A 15,183-nucleotide genomic window follows, 5' to 3' on the forward strand; every position below is an offset into this window, starting at 1 on the left:
ATGAGCACGGCCGCTGGAGTTAATGAGATGAACAACACACGCCTCACGAGCAGCGGGACTTTTATTATGACGGGACACAGTCGCCGGCGCCATTTCCGCTTTTCCGGTCATGAGTATGAGGTAACGCAGCTCTGTTTATCATATCAGAAACATCTAAGTGTGTTTAAAATTATGTTAGGACGTTACTCTGTGCGTTCGCTCGGCGCTGCTGTGACTTGTTCACACTGCTAAGAGTTAAGCGCTTTTGCAGAATAAAACCGGAAACCGAGAGTAACGCAGATATAACACGCCATTGACAGGCGACTCCCTCAGACGTCCCGGCTCCTCGGTTAAAATAGCAATTTTCTCACAATTTACAAATAGTTGAAAACATTTGGGATATTGTAAGAACTCAACTGAACAAAATATATAACACCGGCCTGGTGGTTTTTTGATATTTTACTGCAAAAATACTATATAGTGCACCTTTAAAGGGATAGTTCAGCCAAAAATTATAATTATCTCATGATTTACTCTCCCTCAAGTCGTCCTAGGTGTATATGACATTATTAATTCAGACAAATACAAATGGAGTTATATTTAAAAAGTCTTGGCTCTTCTAAGCTTTATAATGGCAGTGACTTGATGGGTCGTTTTTGAAGTCTGTAAAAGTGCATCTATCCATCATATAACTGCTCCACACGGCTCCGGGGGGTTAATAAAAGCCTTCTGAAGCGAAGTGGTGCGTTTGTGTAAGAAAAATATCCATATTTAAAACTTTATAGACTAAATTAAGTAGCTTCCGGATGTCAGCGGTACACAAGTCGACTTGTGCAAAAAGAGTAACCCCTGACGTGATGTACTTCTGTACACCGCAAGCTTTGATGCCTCTCGCGGATACGGCTGGCCAACAAACTTAAGCCCCTCTTCTCTTATGTCGAAATCCTCCACCATTTCTCTTTAAAAATTCTCTTTTTAGACCCATCTAAAAAGCTCTATCCTCTGCACTTCTGTGTTCATTAATACGCATATATCAAGGGTAACTTGTGTACCGCTGGCAGCCGAAAGCTACTTAATTTAGTCTATAAAGTTTTAAATATGGATATTTCTCTTACACAAACGCGCCACTTCTCTTCAGCAGGCTTTTATTAACCCCACGGAGCCGTGTGGAGCAGTTATATGATGGATAGATGCACTTTTATAGACTTCAAAAACGACCCATCAAGTCACTGCCATTATAAAGCTTGGAAAAGGCAGGACATTTTTAATATAACTCTGATTGTATTCGTCTGAAAGAAGAAAGTCATACACACCTAGGGTGATTAAAGGGTGAGTAAATCATGGGCTAATTGTCATTTTTGGGTGAACTATCCCTTTAAAGGTCTAGAGTTCGAAGACCTTAACAGCAAAAGCTCTGTTCCTGCGGTTCACAGCACCTGTGGGTCCCCGAAGTAGATCTGCATTATGAGGGCCACGGTGACCCCAGTGGCAAAGGTCAGGCAGGCGGTGATGATGACGGTCAGGCCGTCCCGTGTGCAAGCGCACTCCTGAGCCAGCGGGTCTATGGTGGTCTCTCTCAGAGGAGAGAGGTCATGCCTGGCCAGGTCAGAGGCAGAGGAGGGCAGCCGCTGCAGTCGCGCCGAATTCAGGAACAAATCAGGCTCTGCATGGAGAGACGGGACAGGATTTAGGCCACATTTATACATTGAAACAAACAAATATTTCCCCATATTCAAAACATCGTGCACACAACATCGCTTTCAAAAAAGTTATCGTTTACATCAACCCACATAAATACGCCCTCAGACGCCATCATAACTATGCCAAACCTATGGACGGCAGTGTATGGAGAAGGATAAAGCCATGCAAGCCAATCCGAATCCTCAAAATCGACAACAACGAATAGCACGAGCAACTTCCTGTTCCTTTCAAACCGGCAGACATGTGGAGAGGTTCGTTTGTGTGGACAGACAGCGAAGTGGAGTTAAAAGCGTTTGCACAAAAGTAAAAATGAGTTCCACTTTAACAGCATCCATGATTAAACAAACTCTAATCATAGGGCGCTCACATGACGTACGCATTTTCTGGCGCATAATGTGACATTTGAGAACCTAAAACCCCGTTTCTCCAAGTTCCCTCGACAACACATAACCGGCGTTTTCAGAAATCTCCACTTTGGTAGGAGTTTTTAGAAATAATCGTTTTCTGGGATAAAAACGGCGTTTTTGTGTAAATGACGTCCAAAAGGTAGGGAAATATCTGTGTTTTCCCATCGTGTATACGGGGCCTTAGTGCACTATATGGAGAGAGCAGTGATGCTCAAGCAGACACTCAAGCAGTGCTATGATCAAATGAACTCACCGTTGTCCTGCTCACTGAGGAAGTTATCGTCGTCTTTGCGCGATTTGAAGGCATTGTCGGCGGAAGCGTCGTCTTCCGGTAGTCTAGGGAAGCTGGTGATGCTCATGTAGTCCACAGGTGAATAGGCATTGGTCAGAGCCGCGTCCTTCTCAACCACTGTCACTCCCGTATCGGCTGTCGGAGTGTACATGATTTACCTGAAATCACAGGAAATTCAGCACAAGTCTGCCTTCATTATGCTGGAAATTCGTAGCTCAATTATTCCTATAACACATGTCCGCCCGGTTTCACAGACAAGGCCTAAAGCTACACTGTGTAACTTTTTTTGTTTATTCATAGCTAAAAACACTTAGTTCCCCTCCATCTTGAAAGTACATTAGCCAAAGAGGGACATACCCGTAAATTCAAGCTTTGCCTTTCGCGTTTTAACACTCGATGGCACCGTGTCGAATGTGAAGAGGGGGATTGCCATGTTAATCTTGGACTAAATCGGCCGCCGTAGGAGTTAAAACGAAATCAGAATTGAGAGGAACAGAAACTATTATTCACTGGATGGTCATATACCTTTACACCACTAGATGGGGGAAAATATCACACAATGGAGCTTTAAAGGGTTACTTCAGTAATTTAGCATTAAGCTTTGTATTTAAACTGGGTCATAAATGTAGAAATGTGAAATTATTTTTGAATTTGGTGCTTTCTAGACTGAGAAAAGACAGAAAATGTATGTTTGTCTCATAGGGATGAAAGACTACAATTCCCAGAATGCTTCGCTGCCCTGTGAGGCCGCTCCCTAAGCCACCGCTACTGAATCACTGATCACTTTCCCACCGCGTTCATCTTCATAAAATCAGTTCAGTTAGAGAACAGACACTACAATTAAAAACTGAACGTGTGTGTTCAATATAATGTGATTTAGCCGCTGAGGGAGCGGCACAAACGCTGCAGGAGTCAGATTACATTCATCACGAGAGCTGAGGTAAGCGCGGGCGCGGCAGAACGCTACATTCACAGCGTGTGTTCAGTCTGGCGCGTTTTCAGTTCATGCCTTTGAAAGCCTAACTTTCATAGGACTTAATTTGAGAAGTTGAAACACTTACTTTGCTCGACACCCGCTCCGTTTAGATGAATGCCTGCAGCTGCCCGAGCCGAGTGCTGTGAGTGAGAGTGTGGGTTGAAAACATGCGGAGACAGCTCCTCCAACTGGCTGTTGAAAAAAATTGTCATATTTGCGTCATCGGAGGATTTTTTTCCAGGAATAAAATGCATAAATCTCCCGTCTCGGGGGGATATGAGGGTTTGAAGCACAATCATTCGAATATACTCCAGGGTTTCTACTGATACAAAGCCATATGCTAATCGCTGAAGCAACCCTTTAAGCTCATCCTAGACTAAAATGCTGAGCTGTTTTAAATGAAAGCAACTTGCACTAAGATATTTTAAAATATGTCAGTGCCATTTTTTATAGTTAATGGTAGCGGAGATTTTGATGCACAAATAGTGCATCCATCCAGTATAAAAGTGCTCCACGCAGCTCCGGGGGTTAATAAAGGCCTTCTGAAGTAAAGTAATGCATTTCTTTTGTAAGAAAAATGCCGGTAACGGACATATGATACTTGTAGGACTAACGTAAGCTCAGGTGAGAGTAGACGCTTCTCGCGGTTCGAACAAACAGGGCTGGGCGACAAACTCAAGCTCCTCACACATTTCTCTATAAAATAATCTTGTTTTAGACTTCAAATTCCTGACCGGTGTCTTTTTAATATTTGTCTTACAAAAAACACATGGCTTTTTTGGGGCTTTAAAATTCAAGTAACTGCTATTATAAAGCTTGGAAGAGCCAGGATATTGTTATATATATAACTCTGATTGCGTGGAAAAAATAAGTCATATATTTCTAGGCTATGTGTCGGAGAATTGCTTGTTTCTGTCCCCACCACACAAAGCACCATTTTTAAAGTGTTACTATGAAAATTGACATTTTGTTAATTAAACAAAAAGCACCTTAATGTAAAAAAAAAAAAAAAGTTAGATGTGTTTTGACTACTTTTTGTATTTTGTAAAATTAGATAACAAATATATATATATATTAACAATTTATTTTATTTTTTTAATAGGGCTTCACTGATTAGTTTTGCCTGGGCCCCCACTCAATGTTGGTTCGCCTCTGGTCATATACGTCTAGGATAGTTTTTCCATTTTGGGGTAAACTAACAAGCTCCTGTTTATTAGAACAACAAAACTAATTGACTTGCCCTCCAGCAGCTGGATTTGACACCCCGGCCTAAAGTTTCATCCGGATGCGGGATTTTATCTGCGTTAATTTGACTGCATGTTTTATGTACATAATTATGAGTAGCTGACACGCAATTATCCACCTAAAACTATCTTCCACCGCATTTTGCTTAACTACTTTTATAAATATGAGGTATGTATTTTATATGACCATATTTTCAAATACATACTTCAATTTTTTTTTATGTCACACCACAGGACCAAACACTGAGGAAAAAAAAAAAGATTAAAAATAAAATAAAATCTAAATGCTATTAATGCTGATTAAATAAAAATTTAATAAAAACTGATTCAAATAAAAAGTTATTAAAATGCATTTTTTAACCTGTTCCTTTTATTATAATAATTGCTTTTATTTCAATTGACACTGCACACCATGCACTAATTGACAATATTACACAAACTGATATAAAATCAAATTCAACACTTTATAAAATCACAGGCCTCCGTATCTTATATTCAGCGACGAAGGCCTGGTGGATGCTCGTTTAGCTAATATCAGCATCGTCAGCATTTATGCGATATCCAGAAAAAAACGATTGGTCATGGAAATGAGTCGCTGGGCTATTATAAACCACGCCATCAGTCCAGATGAAGCAGGAGACGCGCGTGTAGAAGAGACATTAATCCGCTCCCCTTCACACAAGCGAGACGCGCGTTAAACGCCTCACCCAACGCGACGTCGACTAGCGTCCATCCATCTGTGTTTACATCCGTGTCTGTGTCGTGTAAACAGCTGATTTAACGCGGAAAACCCGAAGGCTCATCACCAGCACAGTGTTAAAGACGCAGGTGTTAAAATACCAAACCTGAGCAAAGGAATCAAACACAACACAGGGTCTTGACATTTTCCTTTTTTAGCTTACATGCCTTCTAAGACTACCGTCTGACGTACATTAGCAAATAAACAACAGCAGTAATGTTTTTAATCCATACTCACAGCAGCAGGTGAAATGTGCGGTTCAGTTCCTCTGTCACATATTATTCCTGGTGAAATATTAGAGCGTTCGTGTCTTCAAATGACCAAACTGCGCATGCGTCAGAGTGGAGAGACGCGGATCCTGCAGAACAGGTTCATCAATCAACCCGGTGTGTGTGTGTGTGTGTGTGTGTGTGTGTGTGTGTGTGTGTGTGTGTGTGTGTGTGTGTGTGTGTGTGTGTGTGAGCCTGTTTATGTGGTTTATGAGGACACAAATTTGTATAACTACATGGGTATTACACTGGTATTACACTATAAATGTGGTTTATGAGGACATATCAAATGTCCTCATAATTCAAATGGCTTTAAAAACATACTAAATGATGTTTTTTTGAGAAAGTAAAAATGCAGCATGTTTCCTGTGATGGGTAGGTTTAGGGGTAGGGGCAGTGTAAGGGGATAGAAAATACGGTTTGTACAGTATAAAAACCATTACGCCTATGGAGAGTCCCTGTAAACCACATAGACCAACATGTGTGTGTGTGTGTGTGTGTGTGTGTGTGTGTGTGTGTGTGTGTGTGTGTGTGTGTGTGTGTGTGTAAGTAAGTAAGTAAGTAAGTAAAATTTATTTGTATAGCACTTTTCGTAGATAAAAATCACAAAGTGCTTCACAACAAAAAGAGGAAATACACAACATTACAGTTCTAGTCAAAATAAGTAACAAAAACAATAAGTATAAATAAAAATAAACAGAAATACACAAAAGACCAGCCAAATCCTACACTCTAGATAAAAGCCTCTTTAAATAGAAGAGTTTTCAACTGTGTTTTAAAATTTTCCACTGAGTCCAGGCAGCGTAAGGAAGAAGGCAATGCATTCCACAGTTTAGGTGCCACAGCTTGAAATGAACGGTCCCCTCTTGTTTTAAAATGTGTGTGGGGGGCAACTAAAAATCTTTGACCTGTTGATCTTAGACTACGTGAAGACGTACGCAGCTGTAACAGGTCAGAGATGTAACAAGGCACCTGTCCTTGTAGGGCTCTAAAAGTAAGAACCAAAATTTTAAAATGCATTCTAAATTTCACTGGTAACCAATGAAGGGAAGCTAAGATCGGTGTGATGTGTACTCTTTTACTGGTGTGGGTTAAAAGCCTTGCAGCCGAATTCTGGACAGTCTGGAGGTGACACAAATCTTTCTTATTTAGACAAATAAAAAGACTGTTACAATAGTCTAAACGGGATGAAATAAAAGCATGAATGATCATCTCCAATTCGGCCTTTGACACCAAGGCTCTTATTTTCGAAATGTTCCTTAATTGAAAGAAACAGTTTTTAATAAGTAGATTTGAGTGTTTCTCCAAGGACATGGCCGAATCAAAAACAACACCTAGGCTCCTAAGACTCGGCTGGACAGACGAGCTAAGGGCACCGATATGTTGTTTAATCTGAGAGATGCTTTGCTCAGGGGCAATGATCAGTGTTTCAGTCTTAGCTGAATTCAGAACTAAAAAGTTATCATTTAGCCACTGCTTGATATTGCTCAGACAGCTGATTAAAGAAGACAGTTTATGTAACTCAGTAGGATTAAAAGAGCAGTACAACTGAATGTCGTCGGCATACAGATGATAGGAAACATCAGTAAACTGGCCAATTATCTGTCCTAGCGGTAGTATGTACAGCAGGAAAAGAATCGGTCCCAGGACAGAACCCTGAGGTACACCACTCAATAAACCTGCAGTATCTGACATGATCTGATTAATAAAGACACTAAAACTTCTACCAGAAAGGTAAGAGGTAAACCATTTTATAGCCGATTCAGATATCCCTACTAGATCCTGAAGTCTATTAATCAAAATATTATGATCAATAGTGTCAAAGGCAGATGTAAGGTCCAGTAAAACTAATACTGTATGCTTCCCAGAATCAGCTGACATCAAAATATCACTCGAGACTTTAATTAATGCGGTTTCAGTAGAATGGTTTTTACGGAAACCTGACTGATATTTATCAAAAATATCATTTATCTTTAAGAAAGTCGTAAGCTGCTCTGCTACCACTTTCTCTAGAATCTTAGCCATAAAGGGGAGTTTGGATATAGGCCTATAATTCATTGGTTTCAATGGGTCAAGGCTTGGCTTTTTAAGAACAGGTTCAACAATAGCATGCTTAAAAAAGTTTGGAACCACACCAGTTAAAAGAGAAGTATTGATAATTTCTACAACACAGGGGCCAATGCTATCAAAAGCCTGCTTAAACAGCATAATCGGGAGAACATCACTATGACAGGAAGTAGGTTTCAGATTATCTAGCAGAGTGGTGACCTCATGCAATGTCACTAGTTTAAAGGAGAAACACGGATGTGAAGGAGCCAAGATACATGCCTTTATACGGGCAGGTCGAGGTAAGATACTAACTCTAATATCCCTAATCTTCTCAATAAAGAAGTTAAGGAATACATTACTGTCTGATGGAGAGAAAACTGCAATTGGAGGGACAGATGGCGAAACAATAGAGTTAATGGTATCAAACAAGAATTTGGGGTTTTTCTTATTAGAGGATATTAGCTGAGAGAAGTATTTCGTTCTAGCACTTTTCAGAAGTTCATTTAGAGAAGCAGTTAATTCCCTAAGATAGAGCCTGTGAACTTCGAGTTTAGTTGTTTTCCATAAGCGCTCTATTTTCCGACGTTTACTTCTACAACTCTGGATAGATTTATTTATCCAGGGGCAGGGCTTTTTAAGAGAGACAATGTTTGATTTCATAGGTGCCACTTCATCTAAAATTTCTAAACATTGACTGTTAAAAGACTCAGCATACACATTTGCATCACTGCAACCCTTTAGTCGGCATGGATCAAACAAAATAGAAAACTTCTCAGCGACATCCTGGTTAATAACTCTCCTTTGAGCCTTAATTCTCGGGGGTGAAGGGTCCCGAGGTAAATTTAGGTTAAAGAAAACACAACTATGATCACTCATATGTACATCCTCCACACACACATTTACTATCTCTAGACCTAATGAGAAAACAAGGTCCAGAGTGTGCCCCTTTAAATGTGTAGGTCCTGAGACATGTTGCGTAAAGTTAAAAGAGTCTGTAATGGATAAGAGGTCTGTAGCTGCAATACATGAGATATCATCAATATGAAGATTAAAATCTCCAATAATTAAAACTTTCTCCAGCTTGATTATAGAGGATAGGAAATCAGTAAAATCAGTAAGGAAGACGCCTGTAGGACCAGGGGGGCGGTAAATTACCACACAATAAAACATATTAACAGAACCGACCTTAATCATCTGTGACTCAAATGAGGAGAAGGTTTCGGAGTTAATTACTCTGCATAAGAATTTGTCACAATAAACAGCAGCAAGGCCACCACCTCGACGTGACATTCGAGGTGTCCCAATCACAGAGCAACCTGCAGGGCAGAGTTCATTTAAATGTACAGCTTCCTTATCCTTTTGCCACGTTTCTGTAAGAAACATGAAATCCATCTTTTCCTTGGTAAAAAGATCGTTGATGGCATGCGCCTTACTAGTGATGGAGCGAACATTTAGCAGTGCTAAACGGAGTGATGATGGCAAGCTGGTCTCCTTAATGGCAAGGTGTAGTGGCCGCAAACACCTGATACAATCACGCGGTTTCCAGCGGTGCCAAGTGGTCAGTCGCTGGTCAGGCAGGTCCGCCACAAACTGCAAATCCAGACAGCGTTTTCTCCATCGGCCCAAATTGACCGAAGGGGATCTTGTCCAACGAGCACCTGCATCCTGGGGAAAAACAGGCAGCAGCCACCGTGGCCGCCACCCACAAAAAGGCTTGGGCACCCCCATTCCCGAAGACAGTCTCATTCTGACCTGAGTGCCAGCTCTGCAGCCCCTTCTCCTTCGTCTCCTCTTGGAATTGCCACGGCACCGAAACAAAAATCGGAATTCATATAGGCTGGGCACACACACCAACGGGGGCGGAAAAGTTTGACTATAACTTTCCCAGTTGTTACAAAGTCCTTCCATGTACACTCCAATGTTCATCAGGGTGAAACGATCGTATGTCCGAACAGCAGTGGCACAGTGGTGTAAAGGCATGGTTAATGTAACCATAAGAGAGACGAAAACAAACAAATAAAAACTACATAAATGTGACACAGCAGCGGCCATGCCAAACAAAGGCGCCATCTTGCTTAGTGGGCGTCACATGTGTGTGTGTGTGTGTGTGTGTGTGTGTGTGCCCTTGTTTACATTGTGGGGACCAAATGTCCCAATAAGGATAGTAAAACCTGAGATTACCTACGTATGGGAAACAGCCAGTGGTCCTCACTTTTCGAAATGCTTATAAATCACACAGGATGAGGTGTTAGAGAGTAACGAAATACATGTTAACTTTAGTTACGTATTTAAAATACAACATTTACATTGTAAATGGGTGGTATAAAAGTATATTACCAAAGGCTATTACTTTTTTAATGTCATTTATTTCATTTAAATATTAAACTGTAACAGGCAATTCATGTAAACAGCAATTGGTGATTCTCAGACTCTGATAGTCTGCAAAAGTAAGATACAGTCATGCTCACAAGTTTCATAGCCCTTGCAGAATATGCATAATTTTAACAAAATAAGAGGTATCTGGGACCAGTTTAATTTTATATTACTTTTATTTAGTATAGGCTACTGTCCTGAATAAGCTATTTCACGTAATAGATGTTTAAATGTACCCCACAAGACAAAATTGCTGAATTTATACAAATTGCCACATTCAAAAATGTACATCTCCCCTTCAAACTGAACTGTCTGTCAGTATCTGGATTATCCATGACTGTTCTCATGTGACTCCAGTGGTTCAAACTTCACTTTATGAAGCGACGAGAATACTTTTTGCGCGCAAAAACAAACAAAAATAACGCCTTTATTCAGAAACTTCGTTCTAACCTGTGCCAGTCCACAATGTACAACATAAACGGCGCAGGAGACCGAGGAAACTAAAAACAAGTCTTTCTTTTAGTTCGCTTTTGCGCACTTAAAGGGATAGGTCACCCAAAAAGGAAAGTTCGGTCATCATTTACTCACCCTCATGTTGTTCCAAACCTTTGTTCTGCTGAACACAAAGGAAGATATTTGGAAAAATGTTTGCAACAAAGCAGATACAGCAACCACCGACTAGTATTTTTGTACTATGGTAGTCAATAGTTGTTCTCTCTGCTTGGATTCAAACATTTTCCCAAATATCTTCTTTTGTGTTCAGCAGAATAAATAAACTCATACAGGTTTGAGGGTGAGTAAATAATGACAGAACTTTTATTTTTGGGTGAACTATCCCTTTAAGTATTCTTGTCACTTCATAACATTAAGGCTGTGCCACTGAAGACACATGAGCTGTGTCTCATTTCAGAAGGCTGCGTCCTCCGGAGGTCGCATTCGAAGGCTGCATACGTCATAAGGCCGTCTCATTTCAAAAAAGTGAGTAGGACACTCCAAACTCCAAATGCGACCTTCTTTCACAGGAATTTGGAGTGTGCTGAGGTGCAGCCTTCACGGCTGGAGATAACCCACAATTCTTTGCGTCTCCGTTAACAACCGTCATATTTTAAAAATATATTATATGAAAAAACGGCACCACCGCCAGATATACATGCAAGCGTAGGTGTGGTGTTTAAATTAAGTAGTTCAAGCTTTTTTTGTTGTTTTTTAAGCTATTACCTCAAACAGATAGTTGTGGTAAACAGGATTACAACTGTTTAGTGCATTTTAAACGTTTAGAACAGTACATTGCTGTCAAGAGAAGAAACATTCCATGGTAATTTTCAAGTTATAAATAATTTTCATTCATATAACTGGCGTAATAGCGCAACGAGGCTGAGCTTGTTGGCATAGCAACGTAATACTTCCTGCCTGTGTGTCCTACGAAGGACGTCTCATTTAATTCTGATTGAGGACACTCCGTATACTGCATCCTACACAGGACGTGTCCTCCGGAGGACGCAGCCTTCGAAATTTAACGAAATGAGACACAGCTATGGACTATTTTAGCAATGTCTTTACTGCCTTTCTGCACATTGAAAGTGTTAACTATGAAGTCAGTTAACAGTTAAAGTAAGGACAGAAAATGTATGTTTGTCTCATATGGATGAAAGACAATAACTCCCAGAATGCTTCGCTGCCCTGTGAGGCCGCTCCCTAAGCCACCGCTACTGGATTACTGATCACTTTCCCACTGCGTTCATCTTCATAAAATCAGTTCGAGAACAGACACTGCAATTAAAAACTGAACGTGTGTGTTCAATATAATGTGATTTAGCCGCTGAGGGAGCGGCACAAACGCTGCAGGAGTCAGATTACATTCATTTTTCAGAACTTTTATTTTTGGGTGAACTATCCCTTTAAGTATTCTCGTCACTTCATAACATTAAGGCTGTGCCACACATGGACTATTTTAGCGATGTCTTTACTGCCTTTCTGCACATTGAACGTGTTAACTATCTGTCTGTGGAGGGGTCAGAGCTCTCAGATCTCATCAGAAATACTTGAATTTGTGTCTGAAGATGAACAAAGGTCTTACAGGAAAGACATGAGGGAGAGGAATTAATGACAGACGTTTCATTTTTGGGTGAACTAACCCTTTAAGTAATTTTGTTAGGTAATTGCAACTTTTCTCACAATTCTGACTTGATAGCTTGCAGTTGTGAGTTTATATCACGCAATTCTGACTTTACATCTAAAAAAAAAGTCAGAATCTTGAGATTAAAAAGTCACAATTACCTTTTGATTTTTTTCTCTTTAGTGGCAGAAACAAACATTCATGAAACACAGAAAGAGCAGAAGGTGAACACCTGTGAGCAGGATGATGTGTACATTTGTCTTATTTTGTTCAAAGATCATATTTATTTCATTTAGTCCTTCTCTTCACAAGCTAATATGTTTCCCAGAAGTCAAATTGAGTATAATTCACCCTGTTCATCCGTTTACACACCCCAGATCTAAATGCATTGTAGCATCAATATATTTTTTCAAAGATTGTCTGCATTTTTTTGCTTCAAGAAATATTGTGGAAAACTGTTGTTTAAAAAAATGTGCAGAGGAAAACCAAGTCCTATTTTCGTTACACGCCTAATTACTAGTAACACAAAGTATTTTTAAGTATTTAGATTAAGTTACAAAACTTGTGTAATCTAACGAAATACATTAAAAATGACTCACACATTTGTTTTGTAATCTGTTGTGAAATACATTTAAAAGTAGCCTTTCCAACCGTGTGTGTGTGTGTGTGTGTGTGTGTGTGTGTTTAAATGTACATCAAACACACTGAGGTTTCTCATAATAATGGACAATGTTGGTGTAATTATAACAATGTAGTTAACACTTATACGTAGCAGCGTATGCTTCACAAAATACTACACGTACCATGGTATTCTTTGAAATGGTTCTATAAGAAACTTTTTGTGAGGTTTTTGTTTTAACATATTTCTTATCCTTGGAGCACAAAGCCAGTCCTTCGTCTGACGGGTGTATTTGTGGTGATATCATTGTAGGTGAAAACTATCCATTTTTCTTAAATGCCAAAAATCATTAGGATATTAGGATCATGTTCCATGAAGATATTTAGTAAATGTCCTACGGTAAATATATCATAAATGTATTATGAGTAGTAATATGCATGGCTAAGGACTTCATTTGGACTACTTTAAAGGAGATTTTATCAATATTTTGATTTTTTTGCACCCGTCAGACTCCAGATTTTCAATAGTTGTATCTCAGCTCCTATCCTAATAAACATCAATGGAAATATTATTAATTCAGCTTCAGATGATCTCTAAATCTCAATGTCAAAAAATGTGCCCTTATGAGTGGTTTTGTGGTCCAGGGTCACATTTGTGGATTTTTGTAATCTTGTGGTTGTACGGTTACATTTATATTTTGAACATATTGTATATTTGTGATGTGGATGAAGTCTGATCTACAGAAATAAGCACACAGGTGAATAACGAGTCCAGATTGCAGTTGCATCCTGAGTGTTTATTGTTATTGTCTGGTACCTGCATTTCTGAATGGATGCTGGAAACCCATCATAGTATTTTGCATAGGTCTCTGATGCCCACGTCATATACGGATGAAAACAGTCGGCACATCATGAAAACCATGCAGAATAGTGAAAGGCACAATCACCATAGATATCATAGACACCAATCTGTATAATACTCTATTTTTATACTTTTGTTACTAAGGTGAACGTCTCTTCTAAATAACAATATGAGGGAAAAATACAAGCATATTTATTTTTGTCATTTTTTCTCATGTTTTCAGTCAATCCTCCCTTAAATCACAATAACTATACTCGCTTCCGCCAGCCTCTCGCGAGGCCTAACGGACATCATTCTATAGTCCCACAAATTAAATTAATCATATTGAACACACACACACACACACACACACACACACACACAGAGAAAAATAACACAGAATATACAGTGCCCAGCTGTGACAGCGGTGGATCTCTTCAGAGGGCAGAGATCACTGATTTTATGTTCATTACGCGATATTGCCTTATCCACTTCATCTAATACATAGAAACAATGCGAATAAAAGACACCTTCAAGTGGATGATGTTAAGGACCCTTGTAAGGCTACACGGCATTGGATTTTCCTAGATGCACCACTGACATTCGTACTGCTCTCTCTGTTGAGTCAATATGATAAAGAATCAGTCCAAATGAAAACAAAGAAATAAAAGCATATTTAGATTTGCATTATACATTATTTTGTTAGCTTACTACAATAATGGTTTTACAGAGTTTGGCAGGTGATAGGGTCGACTACAAGACGAATTCTCAAAATGATTAGACATTAAATGACAGAAGAAATAAAGAAAACTGCATGTAAAACTAAAATCCTCTGAATGCAGGAACAGTGGTACTGACAACGGGACAAACGTTGGTTTGTATCGTAAAACACCCAGCAGAAGGAAGTGTACTCAAGTTTTTGCAGAAACATACGGTTAAACGATAAAACAGGAAGGTGATGTTTCAAAACGCAAACACTGAACTGTAAATAGATCGCAGTTATATACATTTGAATGCAACTAGTTGTTTATAGCTTTTTTTCCCCCAACTCATGCATGTTGGAATGGCATCTCATTCACCGGTGCAAACAAAAACATACCGCTAAACGCCATTAGTCTCCATAAAACGTATGACAGTGCAAACTTCTCAAAAAATGTACAAACAGTCATATAATTATATACTTTCAGCACCATTGTTAGTCTATTCATTGCTGAATACACATAAGATAGATCACAATGTGGTGGACGCAGTTCGTGTAAATGTGCCGAGGGTATTCGCTGACTATCGAGGAAGAGCACATTTTAGGATTCAACGTGAGTCGGTGTGAGTGACGTTGACCCAACGGCCCCTGACAGACAAACATCAGAGTGCAGATGTAAATCACAATCATATAAGCGGTGTGATGAGAAGCGAACTGTGCCGTCGTCTGAAAACGGATGATTTGAGCAACAGAGAAATGGTCATAATAATTTGTTCTTTGTCTCCGTGGTCACAGTGATTTCTCACACAAGCAGGACTGGGAAACTTATGAGCCTTTGCTACACTTCGAATAAAAATAAGCATCTACACCAATGGAGAA

The 15,183-nt window shown here is 39.6% G+C and overlaps 1 protein-coding gene across 4 annotated transcripts in view; it reads right to left on the bottom strand.

The window, feature by feature from the left end:
* The window catches only part of LOC137079021 (glutathione hydrolase 7), a 209,213-nt gene that overhangs the window by 25,605 nt on the left and 168,425 nt on the right, over positions 1 to 15,183 (bottom strand). The window contains exons 1-4 of one of the 4 annotated variants that reach the window (XM_067446946.1): positions 5,576 to 5,700; positions 3,441 to 3,547; positions 2,341 to 2,537; positions 1,416 to 1,642 (exon numbers count right to left, since the gene is read on the bottom strand). In XM_067446946.1, coding sequence (XP_067303047.1) covers positions 1,416 to 1,642; positions 2,341 to 2,530 — 417 coding nt within the window. In that variant the 5' untranslated portion in view covers positions 2,531 to 2,537; positions 3,441 to 3,547; positions 5,576 to 5,700. Of the gene's footprint in view, positions 1 to 1,415; positions 1,643 to 2,340; positions 2,538 to 3,440; positions 3,548 to 5,575; positions 5,713 to 15,183 lie in introns of those variants that run through there. The other 3 variants (XM_067446947.1, XM_067446948.1, XM_067446949.1) reach the window with 3 other exon arrangements.

The sequence above is a fragment of the Pseudorasbora parva genome, chromosome 6 (genome assembly GCF_024679245.1).
Source record: "Pseudorasbora parva isolate DD20220531a chromosome 6, ASM2467924v1, whole genome shotgun sequence".
Classification (NCBI taxonomy): domain Eukaryota; kingdom Metazoa; phylum Chordata; class Actinopteri; order Cypriniformes; family Gobionidae; genus Pseudorasbora; species Pseudorasbora parva.